This window comes from Phalacrocorax carbo, chromosome 1 (assembly GCF_963921805.1).
Source record: "Phalacrocorax carbo chromosome 1, bPhaCar2.1, whole genome shotgun sequence".
Taxonomy (NCBI): Eukaryota; Metazoa; Chordata; class Aves; order Suliformes; family Phalacrocoracidae; genus Phalacrocorax; species Phalacrocorax carbo.
The window spans coordinates 17,178,502-17,200,718 of NC_087513.1; the positions used below are offsets into that span (position 1 = coordinate 17,178,502).

Below are 22,217 nucleotides of genomic sequence, written 5' to 3' on the forward strand. Positions count from 1 at the left end.
GAGCACCTTCCTGCAAAGCAGGGGATGAAAGAGAACATTATAAGGATATGTAAAATGATAGGGGTTCTAGATATGGGGTTCCTAATGTTTTTTGGGGGACTGCAGCACAAAAGGAAGGCTGGGTGCCTGTGGCCTGATGGAGGGAGCAGAGTTCTAGAGGCAACACGTTGTTGGGTCTTGTAGTGGGAGAGAGGTGGCAGCCAGGGCTTGTGCCAGCTAGCAGGGTGGGGGACAGAGGTGAGCTGCAAGGCCCTCACCGTGGCATTGCAGGCCAGCAGTGACTGCATCAAGCTGCAGCATGGCACCTGCTTGTCTAAAGATGGATCAGGGACAGCTTTCCCTTTGCTCCTTGTGTCCTACGGTGTGAGCAAGTGAGACATCCATCAAAATTAAACAGGGAACTGCCTTACACACTGGTTTGTTATTTAGGGGGTCATGAAGGCAAGGCTCATGATTCAGATGGTGATTACAGGCTTCTCTGCAGACCAGAATATTCTGTGTTGTCATAATAATGCAGAGACAATATGGAGAGAGGGGCATCTTGACTTTACAGGGTTTTTCCTTCAAGTTTTCAAGGTACTTTACAGATTAAGCCAACCTTTAAGATCTAAACAGATAGAGCAAACTACCCCAAACTTACTGCAGGACTAGGACATTTTGCCTGAGATATCTAGCACTGCCCATTGTGGGAGACAGGCTGCAGGACAAGACAAATTTCCAGCTTAGCAATTCTTGTATTCTAATGTAAGATTTGCATACTTAATAAATAATTTATTTCTTACTCCTTCTATTTACTTTTATATAAAAATCCCTAATATATCAAATGGTGGTTTGCCTAACTTTTCTCCTCCAGCTTTAATTTTATGCTCCACCCTGGGGTAAACCTTGGGGGTAAACCATATCTCTGCAAAGAGGCAGACATCTATGTTGGGAATCGAAATTAATCTGTTTGTGAGAATAAGCATCTCGTGACAAAACAGGAAATATGTTTTGATTCCAACTTTTCCTGGAGTTATTAATTTGAAGTGCCTTTAGTGTGGTTTCATCCCTGCAGCAACATGATACAATGCATGCTGCAAAACAAAGTACAGCAATTGTGCAGTTAGCAGCGCATTATTTACTATTATTTATCTGCAACTGTGAATTGTTGCCAAGAGGGCAAATATCTGTGTATCCTCCTTGCCTGACCTTACCCTTGCCTGTTTCTGCAACAGGAATGGTGCAAGAGGCACTAAGCAGTGGTGTCCCCCACCCTGTCATCGGATGTGAAGTCCTGTCTTGCAAAGGCTGCCGTAGACCTCACCAGGATTGTTCAGATGTTAGAAGAGTGCACCTAGGCCAGTTACATTTGCAAGACACAGAGATATGTACTAGACCAAAATAATCATATAAACATTGATCCCACGGAACTGCAGTAAAACCCTCCCAGATAAGATAGGCTCATCTGTTTAACATTATAGATTAGCCAGCACTAGTCCACTGCTATAATAATAACTCAGCCATATTATCCAAGATTTGATGTTATTAGAATATTCAGCATACATCTCTCCATGGGCAAATATAATAAAGCTAACATAATATCAGAAATGCAAAAAGAAAAAAGACTTTAATCACTTTATAACAATTACAGGGAGCAAGGTCTGTGGATGTATACTTCCCTGAAGCACTCTGGTTTGACTACTATACCGTACGTATTTTTAAGATTCAGTCTCTTACATTTTTTACATAATTTAAAATGGTATAATCCCAGCAAAATAACTTTTAGCAATGTTCAGCAGTATTTTTACCTCAGCATCTGTGTTTAAAAAAACTACAGCACAAAAAGTCTACACCAGGCTAACTGGGAGAGTAAATTACACATCTTTCAGTAGCATTTTATTTTCTATTTTTGGTTTGTAAAGCTCTAAGAGACAGAGAACTGAATTTTTAAGAGCAGCCTAGAATTTTATGAAACTGCCAAGATTTCTTTCTTCCCCCCACCCCCGCGTTATTGCATGTTTTAATTCTTGTACTGATAGAGACAGAAACTTGAGTTGTACTCCTGAGAACATGCTGCAAGCCACTTTGTGCATGCAGTTTTGCACATGCATCACTTTTGACAGAAGGCATATTAAGAGAGCAGGGTGAGGCTTCCCTCTGAAACATGCTTCCAAGAGGTGCAGAACAATCTGCTATGTAGAAAATGCCAGCCTCTTGTAGTTTCAGGGACTACACGTTCTGACCTTTCAAACATCACCCCCAGTACTGCATTTCCAGAAGTGCTCGGTTTCAACGTAACTATGCTGTGCTGTAATCTGCAGGATGAGACCAGTGTTGGCTTCAGCAGGCATAGTTAGGTTGATGCTAAGAGCTTTTGGAAAGATGAGCCCAGGAGCATCAGGCTGTTGTTAACTACCCTGAGTGATGCTGGCAGATGAGCGGGCAGGACAGAAATGCTCTCAGGAAATTCAGACTTATTTTATAGAAGTTTGGTAATTTTCAGCATTTGGCTGGTGTCCTCAGATGGATGCTCATGTGAGGATGAACCCTCTCCCTTTTCTCTTTTCATAAGACTGTGGAGCTGCAAGGTCAAGCATTTCATTCAGCTGTCCTTGCTGTGGTTCCCTCTGAGCCTCCCTTGCTGGGCTGGGTGGGGGGATGGCAGCCCTGGTGTCCCTTGCCCTGCCTATGGGGCATGCCCACACCATTAGCAAAGCTCAGCTCCCAGTATTTGGCACACACTTGCCCTACACATGATGGTTATCCAAAACCAAGGTTGGGTATTTACCATAAGTTACAATTACCATTTACAGAGGGCAAGAGCAAAGCTTTCCTGTTATCTACTCTGTATGTAAGCCTTGCCTACACCTGGTTTTGAGGCATTAAACCAGGAAGGAATAATGCAGATAACTTATGCTAGTTATCTACACATATATGATTTTCACTCATTGAATGCTGTAATTACTTTTTGAAAGGGGAAAACTTGGCCTTAAAAGAGAAGAAAATCTACAGTTTACATTGCCAAATGATTATGAATCACTTACCTTAAACTGAAATGTGACAGGCTCCGTATGCATAAAAAGAGGAAGCAAAAGTTTCTTTTGCTTTTTACTCAGTGCCTTGATGAGGGTTTTTTCATGGCATATGGAATAATGATACCATTTTTAAAGATGATTTGCTGTCTTTCATTCATGATGTTTCTATCTCATACATATGCATAACTGTAAGGGCTAGATCCTCTTTCATGTTAAAAAAAGGAATGGGAATAATACCCCTGAAATCCTCTTTTCTGTTTGTACTTTCATGGATGTAACTGAGATGAAAATGTACCCCTTGGACTCTTTTTCAGTGCCTGGATTTGAGCTTTTTTAACTACATGAATTTTTGTAGTAGGGTCATAAACTGCCAAGCACCTGGAACAAGAGCTATGCTACTGTGGCTGCCCCGTTGAGCAAGATCCCTCTGTTCATTCGTGGAGGCTACATCCTGCCAGAACAGGCACCAGCCACGACCACTACTAAGAGGTAACATCATCTATGTCCGTCAGCAAACAACCACAGTGTGAGTCAGACCCACAGACAGCCAGAAAGCAATCAAAAGAAAGTGCAGGAGGGAGGCTATCTGCAGCTCGCAGCTGCCATTCTGGGTCATAAACCCGCTATTCGCTCCTTTGCATTAGGAGAAATCACCCCAGAGATGACCCACATCGTATGTTGCACAGCTGAAACGTACTCCTGGCTCTGTGGTTATGCTTGGAAAAGCTTTTGCAGCTCTCACTGACACACGGACCTGCTGCCAGTCATTCAAAGCAAACACATGCAAGGGGAAAATGACCCTTCTCCTTGGATGTATTTATCCAATGCCATGGGCAAGGTGGGAAAACTCAAATCTTTTTTTGAGGAAAATGGTTTCCCCACACCAATGGGTAATATACTGGCCTCCCGTCTGAACCATGCTCAGAAGCTAATGTGAGTAGTGAAGGAAGGGAACAGCACTGTGCAGGGATCAAACCAAACCATAATAAGGCAGCATTGGTGACCAGTTGCCTCCCAGACTGCCCAATTATCATACATTAAGCTGACTAAAGAAGAGGAAACTTGCCCACACGAGCTCTCAGAAAGTGGGAATTTTACATTTCAGTGGGACAAGGCAAGGTAAATTTTTGTCATCATTTCAGGAGACATTTTGTGACTACGGTTGTCATTTTGTTATGGCCTTTTTTGTAACCTTAAAATTGGAGTTAATTGTGTTCAGCAGTTTTTGCTAAATAACTTGGGACAGTGCCCGCCAGTTTGTACTGACACTCCTCAACATCTTTGTCAACAGCCGTCTGAATCCATTTGGGCTCATTGTTGCCCTGGATGAACAAGAAGAAGCTTCTGGATCTCTCTTCTGGGATGATGGTGATTCAATCGGTAAGCCTGGCCCCCTGCTGTGAAGCAGTGTCTGTGTACCGGGCTTTTCTCAGGCTGCCTTTTCAGCAGTACAATGGCACCAATTCCTGCTAGGAATAGGCGGAGAATGACCCTAAATTGAACGTTACAGAGGAGAAAAGCAGAGTGCAGCATTTTGGTCTGAGAAAGGTGTGACACTGGGAACATCTGCTAGAGAGGACAATCGCGCATGTCGCGTTCCCCTGAGATCATCCAAAGAAGACTAGAGGAAAAGATTAACTCACCCACAAATCATCTTAGTCTGACATTAGCCACTTGCTACAATTAATGTGAACTCTGTATGGATTTTGCTCCCTGTTTTGATAACTATCCTCCTTGTTCTGTGTTTTGACAGATACTATTGAAAAGGAGAACTACTTCTTGGCTAAATATACATACAGCAAAGTAAGTAGCAACATACAAGGTACCTACATACATACAGGTAGCTGTATTTTAGTGTAACCATTGTAAGGTGCTGATGTCTAACTCTTCTCTGGAAGGCTTTTTTTCTTAGAGCTTAGCCTTTAAACCTGTAAGCTACCTAATGCTTTCATTTATAGACAGCTACAAAATAATCCAACTATGACTTGGGGGTGTTGGTTGATTAGAAGCTCAACATGACACAGCAATGTGTGCTTGCAGCCCAGAAGGCCAACCATACCCTGGGCTGCATCACAAGAAACGTGGCCAGCAGGTCGAGGGAAGTGATTCTGCCCCTCCACTCTGCTCTGGTGAGACCCCACCTGCAGTGCTGCGTCCAGCTCTGGAGCCCTCAGCACAGGAAAGACATGGACATGTTGGAGCAGGTCCAGAGGAGGGCCGCAAAAATGATCCGAGGGATGGAGCACCTCTCCTTTGAGGAAAGGCTGAGAGAGTTGGGGTTGTTCAGCCTGGAGAAGGGAAGGCTCTGGGTAGACCTTATAGCAACCTTCCAGTACCTGAAGGGGTCTACAAGAAAGCTGGAGAGGGCCTTTTTGCAAGGGTATATAGTGATAGGACAAGGGGTAACAGCTTTAAACTGAAAGAGGGTAGATTTAGATTACATATAAGGAAGAAACTCTTCACTGTGAGGGTGGTGATGCATTGGAACAGGTTGCCCAGAGAAATTGTGGATGCCCCATCTCTGCAAGTGTTCAAGGCCAAGTTGGATGGGGCTTTGAGCAACCTGATCTAGTGGAAGGTGCCCCTGCCCATGGCAGGGGGTTTGTAAATAGATGATCTTTAAGGCCCCTTCCAACCCAAACCATTCTATGATTCTATGATGTTGCAGTTTTGTGTTTGCTTCACTGTGACACATCATGGTGACACATCATTAACGTCCCTGCTGTGACGTGAATCTAAAAATCCACTTCTTCAGCTCATGTTTTTATATTTTTTCCTATGTTGTTCCTTCTGGGAATGAGCGACTTTTTCCTTGTCTTCCTCCTGTGAACACTTCCATTCTGATGGGTGGGAGAAGGCTACATTCCTCTCTCCAGGATATCCCAGCAACTTTTCAACTTTGATCACTTGAAGCTTGCATTTTGTGGCCCAGAGAATTACATAGTCTTACTTCATTAGCTTGTATTTCCTTGTCTGACAGCACAGATATTGCTCCCATGGTTGGCCTCCCATGGAGCGATTCAGCACGCTACTGGCAACCCACCGTGCCGATCAGATGCTCCATGCAGCACAGAAATAGATTAGCCCAGGGTCAGTGCACTAGTGCCTTTCACACAGCGCTCACTTCTGCACAGACGTGTCCTGAGAAAACTCAACATGAAAACCCAACACTCTAGGCTTCAGCTGAGAAAAATACAACAAAATAAATCTACTAGAAGCTCATTAAGTATATGATGGTAAGTTGTGGAGGTTATTGTAAAAAAAAAAACCTAATTCAGGCGTCTACACAGATCATATTTTATCTACAATTCCAACATCTAGTAAGAAATAAGATATTGTATGTAGACTGTGGCATGGTTTTCATGCCATGTATTCCTAAAAGTCCCAAAGTAATCTACAGAAATTATTCAACTGAATAAAAACTTGTTAACCCCTATTGTGAGATTGCTCTTAGAACAGATGTCTTCCAAGAGTGAGAGCAAGCCAGAGTAAGCTGATGGGTTTTATGATGTAGTCTTGTATATTTGTGAGATATTTTCCTGGAACTAATACCACATGTCTGGACTTTAAATTTAATTTTTAATTTATTTTCATCTTGATTTACCAGGAAAAATATCTTCTTCTTTAAAAAAGGATATTTCAATGGCAAAAAGGAAAAAAATCACCTCAGCTTTCTGTAGTCTGTGTATAGTAATTTATTGCAAGAAGGCTACAGAAAAACAATATCCAGTTTTATATTAAATTCTGATCTGTGCAAATTAGATTGTTGATTCACTGGCACTTCCATTTCTCATTGCTTATATTTGACTTCTGCCTGTAAATCCATGACTGAAGTCCCTATCTGCATTCCAATAATCTCTAATGTTGATTTTTTATTATATGTTTCTAAAAAGAAAAATCCATCTCAAATAGCAAATTGTAGAGGTGTGAGAAATGTATGAAAGTCTTGGTATTTGTTGCACATTTCTATATTCCTGAAAAATTGTGGATGAATAATTTAATTACACCTAGTTTTAGGGGAACACACAAGTTTTGGTCCTTAAGAGATTTACTGATAAGGTCTGACATCATAGCATTTACTCTGAACCCAGCAGAGAGTGTTGTGCAAGTAACAGCTACAGGATTAGACCCTCTCATTTATATTTTCATTTAAACAACCCAGAAGTACAAAGAAGAATTCAAGACTAGTGCAGGCACTTAAGTCTCGGAGAACAATTCAAGCTGCCTGCTCTCATGTATTGTCTCACTGCTGTCAGTATTTTCATTCACTTGACACCTCCATTTCGACACACATAATGGCTAAGTGACCTGAGTCAAACTGCCCCAAGTCAAAGTGCCCCATATATTAAGCCTACCAGTCTAGGAAAATACGTGAGCCAGGTACATAAGATCTGCTGTACTTCAGGGATGAGCAGGGAGAGCCTCAGACTCCGCCTTCTTCCCCAGAGGCGGGCAACAAGGCAGCTGTGCTCAGGCCATACCAAGTGAATCTAGACACTAAACCGATGATGATGGGAAGGCTTGCCCAAGGAAATGGGAGCTTCTGAAAGAATATGCTAGCCACTGGTCAGCTGAATAGCCTGGGAGCAAGTTCCTCCTAAAACTGGTCCAATTTTCAGGGGGAAAATGTGGGAAAAAATGTGAAGTTCATACAACCAGAGCAAGACAGTAAGAAAGAAAAAACATTACTCTGCAGCTCAGAAGTGGAGGTGGAAGTCCTGCCTGTGCCCTCAGATCCAAGGCTTGTTTGTGCTTTGCATTTATGGGGCTTTGAGTGGTAGTCAAAGGTTCCTTCCCTCTGATGAGACCTCAGGACTTTCCTGGACAATTGCTTTAACCACTAGATGCCTGGGGAGGAAACGGTCACTCATTCCCCTGGACCATCACCTCCCTGTCTCCAGAAGACCTTCAGTTCTAGACCTTGGCCAGAGGAATAATGGTTTTTACTGTAGAGCCCTGGTTCAGGGCCTCAGATCTCGAGTGCAACTTTATTAATACAGTCATAATCACTGAGTTTGATAGCACACAGAGTTTGCTGGGTCCATGTGGCCACATTGAGCTACCTCTCCTGATTGGACACATCTGAGACAGCAATAAGTCACTGTGGAGAGGTGGTCCCTATACTGAACCCCCCTGTATGCTGGAGCTTTACCAATGAGGAGAAGACACCCTATATAAGTACTCTAGCACATTCTCCAGAGGCTTTTAGAGGCCCCTCCCCATTTGCTCCATAAAAGCCAACATTCCTACAGTTTAAATCAGTGTGCTGGGGAATAGCACTTATTTTTAGTGTGGATGCCTGAAATAAGCAGTCTAAGCACAGCCCTAAGTTACAAATACTGTGATCTAGCTTCTGCTCCCCTCCCACCATGCGCCACTGAAATAACATAAGCTAATTTATGCAAAAGGTTCCATCATGGGTTTCTCCTTGGCATATTTTTAAAAAGTCATGATTGCATAGCAATTCATCATTTCCTAGGCAGTGTAATTCATCTTTATTTCCTTAACAACTTTGATCACATAACAAATGCAATGATTCCTCTTCATTGCTTTTATGGGAAATTACTGTCACTGGTGATCCAAATGAATTTGTTTAACCACTTTGTGTGTCCTCTTGATACACCGTAAATATGGGATACATAGTAAATAAGAAGTATAACAAACAAGGCTTTGTGGACATACAGTATTCCTTCAGTGTCCTGAAAGCTGGGAGATACATAGCAGAGATTTCTAGTAGGAGCTGTGGAGATGTGGGACATAAAATAGGGGTAAAATACCTAGTAGATGATGTTTGTGGAAGATGCTAATGGTTTAAAGCAGTTAGTTGTGGATGTTAATTGAATCTTCCTCAGGGTCACTAATTGAATCTCCGTATCTGGATTTTGGCTTTGCATATTCTACTGTACCCTGAAATGTGTACAAGAACCTAATTTGCTTTGATTACAAGTAGAAAAAACATGTCCAAGAAGATTCGAAATGAATGTTGTAAATACTATTTTGTTTCTTACTTTGTTAGTTTATAATGATACACGAAACCTTTCTTATACGAAAATTAATGTGACTGTTGTTTTTCCTTTATGGCCTCAGACTTTGTCTACATTGGAAGACATTCTATATGTTCATTTACAAAGATGAGACCACAACAGTAACAGTATGCAGTAAGTCACCTCCAAAGAGTTGTCATGGTCCTAAAATTTTCTCTGTGGCTTTTTCCAGGGAAACCTGAAGGCACAAATACTTAAAAATGGCTACCGAGGGGCTGATATTCTGAAGTACAACAAAATTACGATTCTTGGCCTGAAACTGAGACCTCATGCTGTTGCTCTGAATGGAGAAGCCATCCATGGAGATGCTTTCTCTTATGAGCTGAGAGGGGTAAGAGCTGCACTGAGCAGTTATGAAAAACCTTAGGGAAAGTGGGATAGTCAATGAGTAGTAACAGGAGCAGTTTCTCATCCACACCCCTTTACACTTCCAAGTATAAGCAGACACCAATTCTTGATACAACAGTCTGAGGGTGGGGGGGGACAGGGAGGAGTGACAGCAAGAGATTTTTAAGGAAACTTTGTTCTTTACTGTTACACATACATTGTTTCTCTTTCTCATTTAGTGTCTGCCACTTATACAAGTTTTTAAACTAATGATGAAATAATGAAAAGAAGATACAGCTCCACAAACCAGGAAAAATGTTAGCAGTTTTAAGGACATTATTATCATTCTGATAAAATGATAAAACCTCTCAAAGTTATATATCAGCTGCTGAAAAGAAGTAGTGGAGATATTTTCTTACAACTACTTAGTGTCCAGAAATGATTACCCCATAGCTGGCTCTAATGAGTGTCTCCCTCTCTTCTGAGGAGGGAAAGGTGAATCTCTGCTGTACATTTGTTCCTAAGAAACTATTGCTACAGTGAGACATCTGTAACAGTTTCAGCATCTTAAAGTGTCCAACCTCAGTGTCCCAGATAAAAAAGCATGACTTGCTTGTGCAGTGCTCCTCCTCTAGCACCAACAAGGAGACACCCCAGAGGGGACGGACTGAACACCCCTAACAAACAGCGCTGACCACCTCTGCGGTCCCAGTTTCATTTTCCATGGGAGAACAGATAAAAGGAATAACACTGAGTAAACTACCCTTGCTCTGGTCACTTGTGCTATATCTGCCACCAGCCACCAGGCTGAAGTGGGTCATGCACACACTTTGTATGAGGTGTGGTACTGACATTTCGGCACTGGTCTACATCTAGGGAGCTCCCAGTACTAAGGCTGTAAGATTCCACTGACTGGTCATTCAGTCAAAGATAGCTGAGGCAACAAGCAATGGATGTCACGTCTTATGGTACTCTACCCACTTGGCTTAATGATTTAAGTCTATTTCTAACCAAAGTGTGATCCCCATTATATGCACCTGCTTCTAACATTTATTTTATTGAAGGAATCTGTAAAGGAAGGAAATTGCTGAGAATAAATTCCTGCCTTAAATAATTGTAAAAAACTCACTTTCAGAGACGATGTCATAAATAAGTGTAATCAGTTTTGCCTCAAGAGAAGAAATTGTTTAACAGCCAAACTGCCTCGAAGAAAGCTGAAAGCAACATAAATGTGGCAGGGTAAAGAAAATATTCCATTGAGATATGCCTGAAGGCACCAATCACAGAAATCTGGAAGATAACTGCATACTAACAGCATCAGATGAAAAGATGATTAAAAAAGGCTAAAAAGCTTGTCACAAAAGTATCATTTAAAATTTGATTTAAGCACAAAAGATGATCTCAGTGACTTAAGAACTGCTTCAAATAACAGAGAAAAAAAAAAAACCACCAAGCTGTCACAGGAGGAAAGGTTCAAAACTACACAAAATTTACATAATTTAAACCAGACAGTAACCTAAACGAGCTAAATATATTCCTCTTACAATTCTGAGAGTCAGTCAAACCTCTCCCACCACCCCTGTACAGATGTTGTAATGCCATTACCTATAATCCTGTCATGCTTGAGTCTCTCTTAAAAAAAAAAAAAAGCACCAGCAGCTTGGGTTTAGATCTTGAAAACTTACGAATCCATGTGATTAAAAAATAACAAAATCTAAAGGGTAAATTTGCCACTTTGTCACAGACTTAATGAGATTACATACTGTATAATAGTTTAACAAGCACAAAGACTGTACTGTTTGAAGGGATGTAGTAGAAAGTAACTTCAACCGTATTGCTTTTGCTTTACAGAAAGCAGATTTTCCTAAAAGCAGTGCTTAAGTACATAATTGAACCATAGTTATTTGTATATAAATAGAAGTAGTTTGCTTAGTAATAAGTCACTTCTTTCTCTCTGATTCATGCAGTGCTACCCTGATCTGACATTTGTAATATCAGAGTATCTTCCTATTATTAGAGGTCTCTGTCTTTCCCCCTGTAGTACCATACCCTAAGAGCCACAGGAACTGGATTGTAACTGCAGCAGGGAGCTGGAGGAGCACTTCTGTTGACCAGGTTCTCATGGTCCGTAGTTCCCAATGTCCATGCAGCATTCCTGGCTGCCCGTCACTTTTAGGTTAGTGTTTAGATAGGTTTGCAGTGGTTTTGTCTGGATCTGGCCCTGTATTTGAATAAAAGGCAGATCATTCAAGAAGTGGACTTCCTACTTACTGAGTAGTGGCAGAGAACTGTTTCTGATGAAAGATGAAAACATTACATACTTTGAAGAAGTGATCTAACCATAGACTGTTAGCGTGATTATACATGAACTTGTGGGTGGGCAAAGAAATAGCTAAGATGTGTGAATGGATATCATGCATTTTAAGGATTATTAATTCTGAAACCTAAAGATAAAACTGGTGAAGTACTGAACACGGAAATTATCAGAGTAGCATAAAATACATCAAATTTAACATTGAACAGAGAGAGAGCAGGACAGGTATTGTATTTATAATTTCATATTTAATTCATGATATTAATCAATTTTAAACCATTCCTGAATTTCTAAAAGGGATGTTGAATTGGATATAGCAGTAGAAAGATGCACACTGCCATCAAGTCAGCCTTGCTTACTAGATGAAGTTAAGGGACTCATGAAGGTCTAAGTTCAAGTTTCCCTTCTTGTTCTCTGTTCTGAGCTGGTCTTTTTTTAAGTTAATATAATGTTGTACATTATTTTTCTGTGGGTTTTCTTTTTTTCCACAGAAACTCACTATATGGATTTCTGCCCCACTTACTCGGGAACTCAACGTTATGATTTACTAGAATGATCAGAAAACACTGACATAGTTTAGCATCCTTGGCTGTTAGATATTGACCTTACTTTGATTTTAATGTCAAAAAAATATTTAGCCATTAAAACATTCCTTGGTTATGTATTTGATGACTGTTCTTTTCCTATGTAGTATTTGTAGTATTCCTCAGATAAAATTTTCAATAGTAGTTAATGAGTATTACCATAAACTGATGTGTGTCAAAATAGCATAGAAGAAATCATCCTGAAAGTTCTTTCTCACTGCAGATGGAGGTAATACTTGGAAATGTTCTCAACTGGACCATATTCTGGACCACATACACTGTTTTGTTCTGTTTTTTTTAAACCTATGGTGGCAAAAAATACCCAAGGAACAACTAGATAGTCAGCTTAGCTCACATAGCCCTCTCATGGGGGAGGCAATGCATGTGTGTCAAGAGAATGTGTGGGAAACACAGCTAATGAAAGGTTGGGGATACCTGGATCTACTTTGTACTTCAGCTATTTCTGGCTGCTGAATGATCTCCCAAGACCATAAGAAGCTCCAGCTTGTGGAAATGGCTGTAAGGAGTCAACGTTATTTTAATAATATAATACATAATCAGCCATTAATACTATATATAAAACATATAATATATAATAAATATTCATATAATATTTTGTATAAGAATATATGATCAGCTGGTATAAATCCGCCAACAGTTCCAGACTACAAAATCTGTAACTGTAGTGGTTATTTGGTTTTGTCTCCTTTTCCATGCCCCTGAGCTGTAATAAACACAGCCCGGGGCATGTCTTGGGATCCAGCAATCATAGAGAGAATTTGTTGAAAGCTTGGGGGATTTCTTTTGAGAATCTGGTTCTCTCTGGAGACTTTTCCCAGAGTTAGAGCAGCTTTTACCACAGCAAATGGTTGGTGACCCTAAATGTGTACCGTGACTTCTGACAGGAGGAATCCACATCATGGCAGGGTCAGAACTTCTCAAATTTAGGTATTCCCACATTTTTAACTCTAAGCTAAAAAACTCTTTTTACCTTTGTTGAAATATATTAATCAGAAACCTGAGTCACAACTCTAACCATAAGAGCTTTAATAGTAAACAGATACTCAAGTAAGGAGGTTGGGAAAGGACTGTGATCCAGTCTAGGCTGCTAGCACCAGCTCTCCCTTCCCCAGCAGCGAGGTTCCCCCTAGAACTTTGCAGGCAGCATTAAGCTTTACCTCAAGCTCCTTAAGGTGTTCATGACTCTTCCTATTCCTGCCTCCCAACACAACAAAAATACATGGAAAATCCTACACATGGCAGAAATGCCATGTTATTTCCCAGCAGATTAATTCTGCTCCCAGAATTCTGCAGGGAAAGACCTCAGCCACATTCTACTCCTGCAAAAAGTTCCCCAACGCTACTTCTCCATGGCAAACTGCTCCTGACATAGAGACACGAGAGCGAGTGCAGCATGTTTTAACAAGAATATCTGATTTCCACAATGTTCTGTTCTAGACCACTCAATGATAAAAGGATTTCATCCAGGTGTTTTTACATTATCAAGTTTCTTCTGAATCAGCCAGGACACAGAACACAGCAGTAAATTTCTCCAGTTTCTGCCAGCTGCAGGAACACGAACAAACATAGTTCTGCCTGGCTGCTAAAAGTTGCTTTCTCAAAGTGAGATGGGTCTTGCTGAGAAGCCTGAAGATGTGGATCTGACCAGAGCTTTTGCTGCCTGCAGCGAGGTCTGTTGTGAAATATGTCTGCTCTGCACAGTGAGGAGAAAGCAACTTGCTTATCAGCTCTTTCATGGGAAAAAGCTGAAGAAGATACTACAAAAAGGCATTGCTATAGATGATAAGGAAGGGCTGAGGAAGAGCAGAATATGGGCAGTGGGGTAAAAGCTGAGCTAAGGTCATGGAAGTGACAACCATCCTCCCTGCGCAGGAGTATAACATAAAATTAGACTCCTTGATGAAATAAACTCTAGAAACGATGCCTCTCTGAGTCTGTGGACTGGGCAGACTAAGGACTTCATGCAAAGGAAGGATGTCATTAGGGTTTGAGAGAGCTGTGTGTATTTGGGAGGGAGAAAAGCAGGAGAACCTCTGTCAGAGCAGGCAGAGGCAGGCAGCCAGAAAGAGCAGTGCTTGTTGCATAAATCTGAGGAACAGCAGAGACCCAGAGGACGTGTCCATAGCGTGTGTCACAGGTCTGCACCTGAGAGCTGAGAGTGAGGCCAACCAGCCGGAGGCTCCAGCTGGCACAGGCGGTGCCGGCCCAGCTGCCACTGGCTGCGCACGCGTGGTCGTGGGTCTTGGCCACCCCAGCAGTCATCCTTTCGTGCTGCCTGTGTGAGCCTTGAGGCTGTTCACCCCACGTCTGCATGTTGCAGACATTACCAGAGAAAGCTATTGCATGGCCTGATAATGTGGGACAACTAAAGCAGACCAGTCCTGTGCAGAATCCAACCTCTCCCATGTGATCTTTGCAAAGATGGCATCAAAGAGGTATCTGCTTTCAGTTTTCCCCCAAAAGTGAGGATGTTAGCTCCTCACCATGGCAAAAGAGCAAAGAGAGAGATAAATCTGAGCACTAGGTCAGAGATAGCGAATTTGTAAACACGCTGGCTGGGAGTGGGGGGACGAGATGTTTTGGTTTGTCTGCGGGGAGGGCTGGGGTTTTTTGGTGTGGAAGGTTTGTTCCTATTTGTGTTACAGCATGGGTAAAAGCAGGAGTGAGAGATGAGAGGGGAGGTGGTAAATTCGCTGATAAATGGTGAAAGAGGAGACTGGTGTGGAAGTTGGAGCACGGATGTGGCTAGAGAGGAGGGAAGGTGTCACCTTGGCTGGATAGCTGTGTGGAGCCAGCCAGTGCTCACTGGTTTTCTGTGAAATCAGTGACTAACCTAGCAATTTCATATATATCTTAATAAAATAAGAGCAGAAAAATACATTCCTACTGGCATCATTATGCTGTTCAGGTTTGTATTACAACCTGGATTTTATTCGTTTCATGTTATCTTACTCCTTGTAGCTTCAGTGAACACAACAGGAAATACATCCGCCTTGGCCTCTGATTTCACATGTTTATTTTGTAAGAGTAAGCAAGACAGCCTTTGGTCAGCATTTGTATTAGGGACATCAAAGAAAAATTGGGTTTGTGTGCATGTGTGTGGCTATTTATCCTCTCTGAGCACTGAGCTGCGGGTATAATTTTAGATCTTTTACACTTTTTTGAAGTTCTGGTTATACTGCTTGTTCTTTCCCATCCCAACAATTTCTTTCTTTTTTTGTTTTTGAGAAAAGAATAAAGACTTTGACAAAAAATACAGAACAAATGTTACAAGTGAATTGAGCTCGATCTAAGAATCTACAGCTGAATATTTTACTGACTTTTAAGATTAGGTTAGATTAAACATGAACTTTCCAAAGTGTTGGCGTGGATTACATTTATTACAGATACAGATCTTCAGTGGATCTTCAGTGGAGCAGGAACTTCTCAGGCTGGGAATTAAAAGTGTCCATAGTCAGCTGCTTTCTTCACCCTGCCTTTGTTAGCCATAAAACCCACCAGCTGAGCCCTTCCCAACCTGAAGGAGTTGAAATGTAAAGGGAAAAATCTTACTTTGCATTTCAAAAGCCAGTTAATTCTAGGCTTCTGCCTTACAAAGCCATAAAAGGAACACAGAAAATCACCAGCCAATATACACTGACCTCTAAGAATATGCCATTAAGCTTCACTTCTGCAGAGACATTCTCCATGCCACTCCATGTACACTTTGATTTTTTTTTCAATCTAAAATGGGTGATTTTAGGTTTAATCTCAAGGGGTTCTGCTGCCCATTCTTGCAAAAGGTTCATGCTGATTTTGCGTAACATGAAAAGATGGTGGTAGCCCGAATCAGTTACACTGAGAGAAGGAGCACAAATTAAATGAAGGGGACAAGGACAGAGGGCTCTGCTATGTTCAGTAAGATGGATATGAAAATCACATATGGCCAATGTAGTATTGTATGTCTGGAACAAACAATAGATAAAAGAAGATGGGATACTGCTAGAGTAAAGACACTGGAGGAGATTTGGGGTCCTATTGGATGACCACCTGAGCATGAGTTCCCAATGCAAGTTTTAATGAAGGAAGAGGTATAGCAATCTCAGATATACAGACAAATAAAGGCAGAGGTGTTACAATTTATCTGTTTGTTCTACTGGTACCACCCCGCTGGAATACTGTGTTCAATTCTGGTGTTATAAATCTGTGGAATATACTGAAAAAAAGTTTGATACAGCAAAAAGCCACAAAAATGTCTGAAGGACTAGAAAAACGCATCTTCCAGTGAGAGCACCAAGGACCTTGACCTATCTCTAATGGCCAAGAGAAGGGTCAGTCCATGGAGTCTTAGTGTAACTATGGGGACAGAAATCTAGTGGCAGAAGGTAAGATTCAGTGTCTGTTAATGAAACGAGACAAATTCAAAAGCCAGTATTTTAACTCTCAGAACAGCTTGTCTAGAGCTGTGGTGAATTCTCCTGTAGCAGGAATTTTAAAATGAGAACCGAACACTTTTCTGAAAGAAATGCTCTTGTTCAATAATTCAGAAAGTTTTTTTGGAACTGTATCCCTAGCCTGTGTCATACAAACTGATCACAGCAGCCCTTCCTGGGTTTGCAGTTATGAATAATGAAGGGGGTGTTCTGTAGATTTTTGCAAAAGATATTTAGATTTCAGTGACAAGTCAGTGCTTTTGGAGGTCTCCACATAGTTACAAAGATCATAAAATGGCATTGATATAATCAACTTTTTTGTTTAAGTTTTGATATGTAATATATTTGGAATGTTTAACTTCTCATGAAGGTTCTGGTAATTACTTTTCCCTGTCACCAGGTGTAACTGGAATCTCTTTGAAAGTTAAAACAATTCAGTCCCATTCTCATGAAGGGACTGTTTGCCACTCAAGTTTCCAATGTGTCTAGAACAAAAAAGAACAATGTTACTGGGTCTCTGATGGGCCTGAAGTAAAGAACAAGACAGCAGAGCTGCTGCCTAGCTTCATGGAGCTGGCCTGTCCTGGCCCTCACCCCTTGTCCCAGTGGCAGGCTTGCAAACAATGCTGGGCTGCTGGTGTGACAGAGAAAGGTGAGTGTGGTATCTATTCATGCCAGTTACCCCTGAGGTCTGGGGTAACGTGACCAGGGTTGGATACAGGAACAGTTACACAGCAATGCTCAGCACTGCAATGCGAGCAAGAATGTAGCCTTCCCAGGATGCCCCCGAGTGCGGGGTCCCACCGGCATCCCTGTCCTCAGCTGTGGAGTGGCACCTTGGCTTCCCTGCTCCCAGATCTGTGGGTGCAGGTGGTTGAGCCATGACGGCGGCACGTAGAGACCTGGGCTGGGATACCTGTCACTGTGCCCACAGCAAATGCATAAAATGCAAATGCTGTCATGCAGGATTATGAAATGATGGTAAGACAGGCACATTGACCTCACAGGGAAGGAGGCTCTCAGGGCTTTCACTTGTGGGAAGCATTTCCATCACAAGGGGAGATAGAGCTGCCAGAGGATGTGCAGACAAAATTGGGGTCTAAGGACTAGCAAACTATAGAGTTTAAAACTTGCGCAGATGCAGAATGCCACCTTTATAAGCCCTAGCAATGAAGACAGATCATGCCCTGGCTGTGTGGGCCACTGCCCTATGGCCACTGAGGAGCCAGCCTATAAGCACCTCAAAGAAAAAATATATAGCAGAGTATTCTGGTGTCCTCTCGTGTTTGAGAACACTTGATAAACTGAGCAAATCCTGTGAATTTGGGGTTGACACCACAGTTCCAAATGGCAAGGACAGAGGTGCCCAAACACTCCTGTGCTCTGTCCTGGCTGCTGCACTTGGGGTTGATGAAAGCCACGGAGGGGTGGAAAGTACCCTGCCCTGAGAGCAACTGAACATGGTCTGCTGGAGAAGCCCAAGAGTGCAGAGGCAGGGAAAAGGGCATGGCTAGCGGGAGCAGAGCCTGGGAGCTATTCTAAGCAGCACCAGGCCTGAGACAGATGGGGAGGCTTTTCCTACTGACCCAGAAGGGACCATGTAGACCTTGTAGCAACTAGATGGTCTCTAAAGGTTGCTGTAGAGTCACACTACAGAGGAAAACCCACACGGAAATGATCCTAAAGTAATGAGAGTTGTAAATGAGTCTTCTCTGGTCACTGAACTTTGCTCAGGAGATAATTACGGTTGTATCTTGTGTTCAAATATAATGGAGCTTCATGGATTTACCAAAGCCATTTTGGGGTACTGTCTGTAAAGAAAAGGTATGGTAGATCCATTTAAAATCTCTGGCTGGTCCCTCATTTGGGCCCAAAGCAACCCAGTTTCCTACCTTGGTCCATTCTGCTTCACCTGCGCTTCCCGCTAGCAGCCCTACCTCCACTTCTGGTATGTGAGCAGAGTCTAGCATTTGTGGGATACATTATAATCTTCTCATGGTCTTGCTGCTAGCTCAGAAGGACTGCTCTGCTTCCTTCCACCTTTTCCCTCCCTGTCCCTCATTAAGCACATATATGGGGGGGGGAGGGGGTAATGGGGATGTGCAGAAATTATGCATGCCACTGACCTTGTACAAAATCCTGTAGACTCAGGATTATTTAATGCAGACCCAGCTGCATGATGGAGCTCCCTATTAGGGGGGAAGTGCTGTGAAATACAACCTACTTGTGTTTTGTGTCACCATATATGGCAACAAAGCAAGGGTTGCAAAGCACAGCAGAGCTGGGTGTTCTGGGATACTGCTGAAACTCATACCTGGAAGGCTGCTCACATCTGGAAGGCTGCTCAATATTTTACACCTTCGCTTCTATGGCCCTACTTTTACTCTTTAATGTGCCTCCAGTTAGAGCTCCTGGTCGACCCTTTTACCTTCAAGAGTGATTAAACTACATTGTGTCTGCCAAGTGAGACATTTATTTAACGGGACATATGTGATCTCTGACAAACCAATACCAAAACTGCCTTCTCCAGATTCTGTCTTCATCTATAGGTGATGGTGGATTATGAGGTTCTGCTCAGTCCTGCCATGGTTTCCCACTCTAGATCTGTCTAAGCCCCTTCCTTTAAATGTTGGTCCTGATGCTTTCTCCAAGCAGCAATAACATAATTCCAGGGTATTTTCCCTCTATATCAACAGTCCAGATCACAGATTTGTAATATTTCTTTGGTAGACCATGATTTCTTGATAGTTTTCCAATCATCCATAAAAGGTCTCTAAACTTCTAGTTTAAAAATCAATTTTTAAACCCAGATAAAGTATAGACATTTCAATAGAAATTCAGAGGAAGCAAAAAGAAAAGCAACACTGTTCTCTGCTCTTTGAAAGGGTGTTGATCAGTTTTTTTCACCACCTGATTATGCTTTCTGGAGAATAAGTCTGAGAAAGCTGAGATAAAAAGCATGGCAATTACTGGATCTATATATATGCATATGTACATATATATAAAACTTCACACAATAATTTTGAAGATACAAGCAATGTTCTTCTCTTTTTCCTTCCATGGGCAAAGTCTGAAAGGAAAACTGTTATGTGCCACTGCCGAGTTGGTGAGGACAAAGGAACACTTCCTTAATGCTGATGTGGTTTTAGATCAAGAAACTGGAGGTACTGTACTTTACGACAGAGAAGAAAGAAATTTTTAGTAATATAAGAAAGATAATAATATAGTGCATAAACTATGCAGCGTTTCATTATTTCTTAATCTGCTTCATGTGATCATAGAGGTTTAGAGGCTAGAAAAGAAGGCATTTGAGAAACTCCATCTTCCAACATCTAGAATGGCTGAAAAGCAATGGAAATAAAAACAGTGTTTACTGGGAGATGCCAAGAGCCTGTTTGCCTATCTGAAACAGATGCTTCCTGTTTTTCAGCATCTAAGGTGAGTTTCAAACCATGAAGCAACAATTTGACAATGACTATTATGTCTTCAAGAGCTCTTTTGTATGTGGATGAACCTTCTTTTGTGTACACTTACCAAACAACTGTATTTTTTTTGTGTATTGTAAGTACTTCTTTCTTTCTTAGTGAATTACCTGCAGCTACACATTTGAGCCCTGTTTTGAAAAAGTAGCTATTTATGTATTCATAAAATATACTTGCACATTAAATGTTCATGTCAAGCTGGCAATAAAAATAGAATAACAAGATGTTTTATTTAGTGTTTAAATGGAGATTACAAAACCACTCTTATATAAAATATTTGCATACATTCTTAATTTCAAAATGTCTGAGGGATAAATTTAATATTTTAGGTGATGCGCAGAATCCCTACTGACTTTTCTGCAGGTGATATATGTGACAAGGTGCCTGATATTAGCATTTTAGTTCAGATGTGGAACAAGCTTTTGAAGAGAATCTCCTGACTATCTCCATTTGTTGCACTTGCATCTGGGAACATGTGAAGTGAATTCTTTCACGTGAGCTAAACCAGAACAGATCCTCTAGGACAGCAGGCAATGACTCCAACAATCAAGGAGCAGTCAGACTACATGGAAGTGAATCCCCATAAAGTGTACAAGGTAGGTGTTGGCTCTTCAGCACCTAGCCTTTCACTCTGCAGTCTGCTCCTATTGCACTGTATTGCTTTCTAAGTTAGACATTGGCTTCAAGGCCAAATTCAGCCCAGGAGCTGGGCTAAGTAGCCTGAAATTTGTTTGAAGTTTCCCCTAAAGACTAATAGAACTGGTGGGGGACAGAAAGAAACAGGAAAAAAATCTACAGAGAAGTTTGGGCTTTTTGTTTTTGTTTGAGCTCATTCTTACACAACAGAGAGGAGCGATAAGATGCACGTGCACGGCCTTTCCCCCTCTGAAACCTCATTCATAACACAAATTTGAAAAGCTTTCAGCCTAATTGCTGGAGAGACAGTGTGAACCCAGCACTTCCAACAGAGTCTTAAAATACTCCTAGTTTGCATTGTGCTCCTCTTTCTGCCTTATTAGTTTAGTGTGTCACTGCTAAGTTTTCTGGGACGGTGAATCAACTTTCATGATTCCTAATGCTACACCTATAATACAGTTATGATATTTTGTTTTCAGGTACAGAGGCCAAATCAGCAGCTACCAAAGTACTGCTTTATGAAGGGCTTCCTTTTAAACATGGGATCAATTTTTGTTTTCATGATATTCAGGTTTGGCTAATATACTCTACTGTAGGCATTACAGGTACTGGTGTTGTGGTAGTTTTATTAACCTGCTTCAGATATTCTCTAATAGCCTTTTGTTTTACTGTGTTCAGTTTTCAAGCAGAGCTGTTTATCTCCTGCTTTTGTCTGCTTTGCTGTTCTTCCCTTTACTGCTCCAGATCACATCCTTTAATTGTAAACTTTGTGAGGCAGGACAACTTTTGATTATTTGCCTTTGTGTTCTTAATCGAGCCATTATTAAGCATAACAAACATATCTCCTGCTGAACCTTAAAAAGCAATAATTATTTTATTATAAGTAGATCTTGAAATCCACCCCTTCAAGCGCAAACATTTTCTTCCTGCTTTCTTCTTTTTTCACCTCTAGAAAATAGACGATAATTTAAAGATAGTATGACATTAATCTTCCCTGTAGTTGTTATTATCACTGACATAATTACAATGAGTTTTATGTGTTAGTTCCTGTGAAATAAATGCTTGCATACATTTAACAAGTCAAACCTATGTCAGTTCCTTTTCTATTTGTTTTGTACCATTTAGGACTAGAAATTGCTATGGGCTGATTGGTATGCGCTATACTTGCTTAGGTCTTATTGAACACAGAGAATAAATACAGAGATTCCTCCTGCTTAGATGTAGGTATCTGCAGCCCAGACATGGGGATGAGTGGGGTGCCCCTCGCAGTCAGTGCAGACAGCAGCACCTCCACAGTGTCTCACCCCGCCTCTGAAGCAGGCTCCTACTTATGGCCAGGTCAATCCCACCCTGAATCCTATTGCTAGCATTTACCAGTCTTGT

The 22,217-nt window shown here is 41.5% G+C and overlaps 1 protein-coding gene and 2 long non-coding RNA genes across 3 annotated transcripts in view; all 3 read left to right on the forward strand.

The window, feature by feature from the left end:
* The window catches only part of LOC104045339 (sucrase-isomaltase, intestinal), a 31,938-nt gene extending 27,521 nt beyond the window's left edge, over positions 1 to 4,417 (forward strand). Inside the window, exons 11-13 of the mRNA XM_064441707.1 lie at positions 1,635 to 1,687; positions 3,373 to 3,503; positions 4,306 to 4,417. Of these exons, the coding sequence (XP_064297777.1) occupies positions 1,635 to 1,687; positions 3,373 to 3,503; positions 4,306 to 4,417 (296 nt within the window). The remainder of the gene's footprint in view (positions 1 to 1,634; positions 1,688 to 3,372; positions 3,504 to 4,305) is intronic.
* A 349-nt stretch (positions 4,418 to 4,766) lies between these two features.
* On the forward strand, positions 4,767 to 12,417 carry LOC135313875 (uncharacterized). The gene is made up of 3 exons (XR_010373376.1): positions 4,767 to 4,817; positions 9,231 to 9,389; positions 12,191 to 12,417. It is a non-coding gene; the product is annotated as an uncharacterized LOC135313875 (long non-coding RNA).
* Positions 12,418 to 19,791: 7,374 nt separating this feature from the next.
* LOC135313889 (uncharacterized) lies at positions 19,792 to 21,953 on the forward strand. Its single transcript, XR_010373382.1, has 4 exons — positions 19,792 to 19,880; positions 19,998 to 20,154; positions 20,562 to 20,794; positions 21,314 to 21,953. It is a non-coding gene; the product is annotated as an uncharacterized LOC135313889 (long non-coding RNA).
* Positions 21,954 to 22,217: the final 264 nt, after the last annotated feature.